Source organism: Nicotiana tabacum, chromosome 23 (genome assembly GCF_000715075.1).
Source record: "Nicotiana tabacum cultivar K326 chromosome 23, ASM71507v2, whole genome shotgun sequence".
Classification (NCBI taxonomy): Eukaryota; Viridiplantae; Streptophyta; class Magnoliopsida; order Solanales; family Solanaceae; genus Nicotiana; species Nicotiana tabacum.
In genome coordinates, this window is record NC_134102.1 from 115,841,879 (window position 1) to 115,850,559 (window position 8,681).

Below are 8,681 nucleotides of genomic sequence, written 5' to 3' on the forward strand. Positions count from 1 at the left end.
TATTTAGAATTGACCAACATGATGATGACACGTGTCCCTCCGTTTAAATGAGGGGTATATTTGAATCCAAAGTATGACTGCAGGGGTATAAATAACTCAATAGTATAACGAGGGATATTCTTAGACCATTTTCGAAAGTAGAGAGGTATATTTGGCCCTTTACCGTAAGCTGTAAAAAATATATATAATGTCAGAGCACATAGAGAATCGTGAGTTTAAGTCTTACGGCCAAAAAGAATCAGCTCATACATAAAAGATCGTGTTAACAAATAATTGAATAAATAAAATTTTACCATCTTTTTAAAAAAAAAAATTAAATAGATGCGATGGTCACACATTTTAATAATACCTCGCGGCTTCGTGCAATGCTGTACATCCTTTGACATTCTTCTTTCTAAGTGCTTCTATACTAAGAAGACCTTCTTTAATAAGTGCTCTAAAAGCAGCAACATTTCCTTTTATGGCCAGAAAGTGAAGAACTGTGTCACAACGTTGGTTTAGTGATATGAAACTTTTTTCTCTCACCAATGCAAGACACTCTTCTATATCATTATCTGATGGAAGCATGTAAGCTTTTGAGAAAAATATGTGTTCTGTGCTTATAACTGCCATATTAAGATATATAGTACTTTCCTAATTTTCATTTCTACTATATATAGAGTTGTATTTTTTCTGTTTCTAGTGGTTTAGCTAGGTTTTCTGTACTAAAATAATGTTGGTTTCTTTTAAATATAGTTGTTTGGAGGTATGAATATTCCTAGCTAGGCTCCTTATAACAAGAAAAGAATAAAGTGTCATTTACTACAGTTATTGTAATAATGATAAAAGCAACGGTTCATCACTTTAAGTTATGTCTCTCCAAAGACTCCAATCAAACAAGAACAAGTCTATATGCTGTTGTAGAGATTCTTGAAGTAGAAAGCAACAAAATTAAAGGAGCAAACAAGTGTTTCTTACGACTAATTTCACTTGCATTAGTTAGTACATATATTCTATATATATCTGTGGCTTTTTCTGCTTTTTATAATTTCTACTAGACTTGTCCCTATATATCTTTCCTTCTATCTTTGGTATAATGTTTTGAAGAAATAGACAAGAATTGGAATCCTTTATCAAAAAGAGAAAAAAAGAAGAGTTAAGAGGTCTTTAATTAAAGATGGTAAGATTACTTCTTTGGAATAACTTTAGCGGGTCATGAATCACGATGGAGAAAAGAAGTGATTAACTACAATAGGAGCTTGATAGGTAAGAACTATATATCAAGTTAAAATTCTTAATCCTCTTATTGTTCTATTTTAAAATCTTAAATTGTATTCTTGACGGACACCTTTCTCTCTCCACTACTTTGAGCAAGGATCAATTTAAGATTAGTCTTTCTATCAGGGACAAAAGATATATAGTTAGAAATATGAGTTTACGTGAACCCAATAGCTTTTACCTAATCAACTAAAAAGCCGTAGAATCGTGGAGGAAATTCAAACGTAAACTAGAATACATTGGTACAACCAACCGAGGGCATTCGAATACGTTGTTTTAGTACTATTAAGAACATGAGAATACCCCAGATATAGAAAACTACTTCCCTGAAGTTCAATTTCATCTTCTTTTACATGATTCTGACAAGAACCAAACACTGTCATTAATCATGTTTAATAAACTGAAGAGATATTAGCCTTCAAAATGTGCTGTTAAGACAAGTGAAGATCCTGAAAACTGTGTTTTGTACATAGACTCCACAAAGAGAAAATGCTTACAAAAGACACAAATACCTCACACCAGACTAAATTACACAAACAAACACAATCATGAGTCCTCCATAAGCCCATCATTACATTATGGCACAACCCTTCCTTTCCTCTTGTGGCTGTACGGCAGTTTGCGGATATCTGTTTGAGTCCGATGGGTTGTAAGTGAACTCCGATGTATCGAGCCCATACTGCATTACAACCATTCAAGAATCAAGTCAGAAACTAAATAGCAGTACTATCAAAAGGAAAGAGGTTTCACAAGAGACCCAAATATTATAAGTGCACTTGCTACTTGCTAGTACATAAACAAGATAAAAACCATATGAATCTACTGCCACAAGCCAACTGAAACAATAATCCCATATGCTGTCACAAGGAAGCTTTTTTGAAACTAGGAAGGAAATTCAAAGTAAAAATCATCTCATTATCTGACTAAGCCCTGGCTGATGCAAAACAAAAGGTCTTGCTGTGATCGGATATTTTTTCAAAAGAAAAGAAAATGCATCTCCGCAAAGTTCCAGAAAGGTCAAAATAATAGTGCACCACAAACAAGCACCGATTATAAAAATCCTCATGAGTGCAAAGTAACTATAAAAGATTGTGTAGTTGGTAATAACAAGCGTTGAGCAGTCAACCAAGACGGTTAAAAACATCATCATCCACATTAACATGCAAGAAAAGCAAATTAACAGAAAGCAGACCTTTTCCCTCATGCGTGTACTCCATGCATCATTTCTACTCGGACGATTATCAAGGGTACCAGCAACAGGGACACCAGTTGCAGGATTCGGTGGCCTATTGTTGATCAGTGGCTGACGGATTTGTTGTCTGGGACCACCTATGTACTCATCATCACTATCATAGTCTGCTGGTCTATTCGCTGCCCTTACAACGAGGGCCAATAAGAATATAAGAGCCTGCAACTCATGTCAACAGCCAAAATTGAGAAATACTGGGAGATAGAGACATTATTGAGATTGGCGTAACTAATCCCAACTAGTTCGGGATTGACACTTAGTTGTTATACTGGGAGGAAAGGACAAAACAAACATCCAGGTCAAATATCCTCTGCTATATCCGCAAATCTATACTGAATATGGTCAAGACAGCAGTAAGCAATGACTTTCACTAGGGCCATGCCAACATCTCTAATGCACACTAAAAGGCCACAGCAGATATAACTGGTAGGGGACATATATTGCACCCACAGGGATGAATAGATTACATTTAATGCATTTTGCAGACAAATTCAGTGAATGCATGAGCATATTTAGCAACATAACCACTCAAGCTGTGGAGATAGGCATCTGAATAGGGTCAATAGCTAGTAAAAAATTCAAAGGATCATAGATAGACAACATAACGGAATTGAATGTGAAAGAACATGGTGCAGAGCGCAAACAACATTGATAGCAGTTTCACATAAACTCCTGTATTTCACTCATAATCCAACAAGGTATGATCCAACAGAGAGTTCTGTTCTTTTTTCCCCTCTTTTTTCTTGGAAACAACAAACCATATATATTGTCCTTAACCTCACCTCCAAAATAACAGCCCCAAGGGCAACCCACTTGATAATCTTCCAGTGGTCCTCCAGAAATTCATAGATTGTATCAAAGTTGCCCGTTTTGTCACTTGGAATTTCCTGACAGAGACTTTCATCACTTTTATGACAACAAATGTATAGTGTGAAAGTGAAATCATGAACTAGAAAAACTCTTACCTCTCTCCAGCTTTTGTCAAAGAATATAAAACCAGCAGCACCAAGCTCTACCAAGATCAACAAGAAAAGCAGCACAGAGTACTGTCATAGTTAAGGTGCCAAACATGCTTCATAGAAGCCTGAGAAGAGAAATCAGAAGAACACTCTAGTAACTCCGATATCCTAAAAATCAACAACTCCTGTCGGACATGAGGGGTTGGGGGAGTACTGCAACACGGGCAAGAGGATAACGATAAACTGAAAAAGCAATTAATAGACATGTCGTCTAATCCATCTCCTCTGACATGTGACGAAGTTAGGATTAAGCCTAAAATGATCCAGAACTCATCCAAGTAAGTTCAAAAGAAAAAGCTATAAAAGGAAGATTTCAAAAATCTGACTGAAAATGCTCCTATTGATCCAAATCATAAGTCTGCCCAACAACATAACTTCTAGCATTTCTAAATATTTGATGAAAGAATATATTTCATCAAAAGAATTTAGGCTTTTCACATATAAGTGATCATGAAGACTAAACAAATAATAAGGATACACAACTCAGGCAGCATCCGTTCCTTGTTGCCGCTCCAATGCAACCACAGCAAGATACAACAACAAGAACTGCTCCAATACCAATGAATAAGTATATGAACCTGCAACATAACAAATAGATCAATTAGTTTTCCACAGAACATATACAAAATCAAATCAACTGAACATTAGCAAAACTTTATCTCAAAGAAAGGTCAGCATTAGCAATGAAGGAAGAATGATCTTGTCATTTCATACTTTGATAAATCATGTAGGCAAGTTCTGAGAATTCAAACCCACTCAAAGCTAAAGATATATTATGACAAAAGGCTCTTATCTCTATTTGTAACATAATATGGACGCAAACAAACAGGTGACACAATAATTCAACCTCTGCACATATTAGTAATCCCTAGCAAAACTTTATCCCAAGAAAAAAGTCATCGATTAGCAATAGAAGGAAGAATGGTCTTTTCATTATTTATTTTCTATAAATCATGTAGATAGGTTCTGAGAATTCAAACCCACTCAAAACTAACGACATATTATGACGAAAAGGCTTGTCTCTGTTTATCATTTAATATTGACACGAACAAAGAGGTGAAGACCATATATAGTTAATTTTTTTCATTACATTTCAAAATTTCTTTCCCTTCTACTCCTACGGAACACCCAAATTAGTTCAATCGTTGCATATACTTTCTGCAAAAATACAAGGCAAGTTACTTTTTAGCAAAATGCTAAAATAAAAGAAAGCATAATATATCGGGACCCTCATGAACTTGGCACTTTTTATCCCGTGCACATTTAAACTAGTTTTGGTCTTAATTACCCCTTCAACTTGTCAGCTTGCTAGACTTCGCCCCCTCCCCCTCCCCCTCCGACCTCAGCCCAAGGAGGTGTGATGTACTCGCTGCTACGTGGATATATTTTGTCCACGTGGAATTTTCATAATAAAATATATATTTTTCCCTTTTAAATAAATTTAAAAATTTAAATCTTTTTTCCCAGCCAAATTTTGTAAAAGACATGTTTGGATATTCATCCAAATTTTTTCTTTTTACATATTCGGCCCTTTCAAAAAGAAGAAATACTAGCTGAAACAAATCGTCATCGCATCTAAAGATGAAATACAAAAAGACACAGTTAAAATCCATTATTTAAGCTAAAAAATTGTATTTGACTAAAAATATCGAGTTCTAGCAATTTCTTTTATAAATTTCGTGGGGAAATTAAAAAGTACATAGTTGGGATAAAGTCATTGCATCTAATAAGAAATAAAAGAAAATTTAATAGTTTGAGCTCCGATATTTTAGCTAAAACTTCTTTATCTAGTCTAGTTAAAAATAATGGAGCTCTCGGTAAAAAATTTGTATAGTTGGCGCAGAATAAAATTAAACAGTTAGAATAAATATCTTGCATCTAAAGAAGAAATAAAATGAAATGCATACTTGAAACCCATTAACGCTTTCTCTGACTAAAAATAATTGATTTTAGTCAAATATTTTTTTACATATTTGGAGAAAAAGAAGAAATACACGATAAAAACAAGTAGCCATTTCACCAAAAAAGAAATAAAAAATTGCAAATTGAGGTCAAATATGTGTGGTATATTAAGTAAAGGTAAGAAAAATATACATAGTTAGAACAAACAAATCATAGTATATGATTATGTGGCAACTAACAGTTGAAAAATACCCCACTTGGAAGCTGATTTTTTTATTTCTCACCACTCTCACACGCCTAAAAGAGAGTATATCCATTCTCTTTGTCATGTCAACATTCAAGGGGGCAAATGTTATCAAACCGCCAAGTTCAAGGGGGTAATTAAGACCAAAATAGTTCAGGTGTGCACTGAATAAAAAGTGTTAAGTTCAGGTGGGGCCCCAATATATTATGCCATAAAAAAGAATTACATATCAGTTCCACAGGCAGACACTATTTGTTGTCAATGCAGCAAACATGTAATACAAAAGGATTACAGCACCGCGGAGTAATCCATACCCTAGATGAAAGAAACATTTCTGGCCATCATAATCCTCAAAGGGTCATGACCTGTTTTAAGTAAGAAGTCCCTACCAAAAACTCTATTGAATAAAATTAAAATTAAAATTTGTTTCACTTGCTTCCTAGAAGTTCTAAATTACGACTTGTGAAGTTGGAGGTGATTTTCCTCATCGCTAAAAATCATAATTTTTTAGTAAAATAAGCTTCATAATCTCCAAAAGAAAATTACAGTACATAGATTGACAATTCAATTCATGTTTTCTTGAACGTAGTTTGGTTTTATACAAACTCCTTAAATACAGTACAATAGAGGCATCCCACTTCCTTCGGAAAGTGTCTCAATCACTTCCATGGAATGTACTTTACATTCTACACAGAGAAAGAATAAAAAACTTCCAAACTCCCCCCCCCCCCCGACCCAACAGCACCCCTGAAAACTGAAAGGAAGGAAAAATGAGGATGAAACTAAAACTGAAGTCATACATTCCGGATGACGGGTATTCCTGACATGAAGAGTAGAGTTTGAAGTCTATCAAGGGATGGATATAAAGCCTTTCATACACAGTCAAAACTGACAATGGAGATGCATGAAGTTTGCAGTTAATCCATGTCCTGGAATACCCCAAATCAATCACCTTATATGTTAGAGATGTTGAGCACGAGATGTTGACGACATGAACACGAGAAGCATAGAAGCAGAGAAAATCTGTTTACACTTTATATCAGGTAGAAAAGGGCTATCATCAAATCGGGGGGTTAAGATAGTGCAGGTGGGTTTGGTGAGATTCAGACCATGATTAACATAGTTAGGACTGACACCAAAAGAGAGATGGGTGAAATACACGATCCCTGGTAAGGAAAATGCAGAAGGGATCATTACTCTATGGAAATGGTGGCTAGATGATGGCTAAAAATGAGGAAGGGAGGGGGTTGGTCATGGAAGCACTAAACAAGATGACGGTTGGAGCTGGCACGACCACGGAAAAAGGAGTTAGTCACATGAGTACCTGCTGTAAGTTGAAGTGCAAGGTTTGTGAATCGCACTTTTGTTGTACTTTCCACGAAGAAAGACAAGGAAGTACCGAGTACTTCTAGTCCAACGAGCAGAACAAATCCCTTTGATGTACAAAGAGTGGAAGAAATAAACCTAGTATTGAGAACTTGAGATCATCTATTTTGGTACTTCTCACGGAACAAAGTGAAAAAGATAGAGAGATCATTAGACGCAAGTAAATCCTTAGGAAAAAATCAAGCAATGTTTCCCAAATCCAGTTCACGTTTATTCTGTCTAAATGAACAATCATCTCCTATGCGGAAGATACTATCTTCTCAATTTCCCTAATCAGAGAAGCAACAGACTATACCTTTTAACTCTTTAAAAAATTCTGCCCTTATCTTTTTTAAGTGTGACATCCCTCTAAAAAACAATGAAGAACTAGCATATGCGACATTACTAACTAGCAAATACAGCTTCCAGTATCACACCATCGCAATCATCTCGAATTCAGCTTCAAGGCTTGGCACGAAACAATCAAAATAAGCATTATGGGGAAAAGGGTATTCATACCAAGCTTTTGGAAGTTTATCAAAGATGTTTTCAGCCACAGATACAGCCATCAACATTGGACGACCGAGCTCAATCACTTCAGCACTACTTGTAGGTGCAACCGGGTAATCATCCCCAGAGGACGAATGATTTTTGTACTCAACAAAGAGGTAAATACCATACCCCACCATTGCCAAACCAACAAGGGTCAACAAGAAGTTCAAGAGCTTCAACAAGCACTCCCAAAACCCTTTACACGCCATTCTCTACACTTCCTTCACAAACCCTTGAAATAAAGCAAACAGCTCCTTTTAAAATTTCAGCTAATTCATCAAATTCCCTAAAAATACCAACATGCACAAACCCACTCGTCAATACTTCAGAATTATCCAAGACACATAAAAATCCAAACTTTTTCACAAAATATAGATTGTCTAACACCAATACATATGTACATAATCATATCCAATAAATACCCATTTGATTAAAAAGAATAAAGCAGCTTTATATAGATGCATCACACCAAAAGGAATATGATAATTTTGATTATGGATGGATCTGTTATGGGAAAACAATTAAAGAGGTAAAAAATCACAAGAAATTTAAAGTCTTGGAGCAAGAAATTTGAGATATAATTACAATTCACCAAGATTTGGGATTATCAATTGAACTTATACAAAAACAGAAAAGGGGAAAAATGGGTTGAAAAATACTTACAAGAAAAGCAGAATAGCGGCAAGATTTGAGATGGGAAGACTGGAAGGTTGTAAGAGAAAGAGAGAGTTGAAGAGAAAAAGGAAAAACAAATTGGCCAAAAGGTTAGCTGTCTGTCTGGTACCTTTCCGTTATCGCTAAAATGGTTTACGATATGGGCACTCTTATTTTTGCGAAGTACAAACTCATTCTATTTCTATTTATGTGATAGAATTTCCTTACAAAAAGAATAATGTCAATCTATATTTAAAAATAATTTGTATTTAAATTTTATATATTATATTTCTATTGAGATATATATAGACACATGAATATTTATAATTTATTTTGTATTATAAATTTAAATATTTTTAAATTTTAATATAATTAAAGGGCATCACACAAAAAAAATCATTGAAAATAATACTTTTGTTTTTTTATTTGCTCTTTTCTT

The 8,681-nt window shown here is 34.8% G+C and overlaps 1 protein-coding gene across 2 annotated transcripts; it reads right to left on the reverse strand.

Moving 5' to 3' along the window:
* Positions 1-1,568: 1,568 nt before the first annotated feature.
* LOC107813318 (tobamovirus multiplication protein 2A-like) lies at positions 1,569-8,422 on the reverse strand. 2 transcript variants are annotated; one of them, XM_016638566.2, is made up of 7 exons: positions 8,252-8,422; positions 7,556-7,874; positions 4,004-4,103; positions 3,472-3,552; positions 3,289-3,393; positions 2,450-2,665; positions 1,569-1,936 (listed from the first exon to the last, which is right to left on the reverse strand). In XM_016638566.2, exons 2-7 carry the CDS (start codon positions 7,795-7,797, stop codon positions 1,829-1,831), a joined length of 852 nt encoding a protein of 283 aa, XP_016494052.1. In that variant the 5' UTR covers positions 7,798-7,874; positions 8,252-8,422; the 3' UTR covers positions 1,569-1,828. The 2 variants fall into 2 exon arrangements, with proteins under 2 accessions (XP_016494052.1, XP_016494053.1); XM_016638567.2 differs by having other exon boundaries at positions 7,556-7,820; positions 8,252-8,390.
* Between the last annotated feature and the right edge of the window lie 259 nt (positions 8,423-8,681).

Coding starts and splice junctions, on each gene's coding strand:
- LOC107813318 (XM_016638566.2), bottom strand. CDS start 7,797: ATGGCGTGTAAAGGGTTTTGGGAGTGCTTGTTGAAGCTCTTGAACTTC. Junction 4,104..7,555: donor GATAAACTTCCAAAAGCTTG/GTATGAATACCC, acceptor GTTATGTTGCAG/GTTCATATACTTATTCATTG. Junction 2,666..3,288: donor TTGGGGCTGTTATTTTGGAG/GTGAGGTTAAGG, acceptor CATGAGTTGCAG/GCTCTTATATTCTTATTGGC.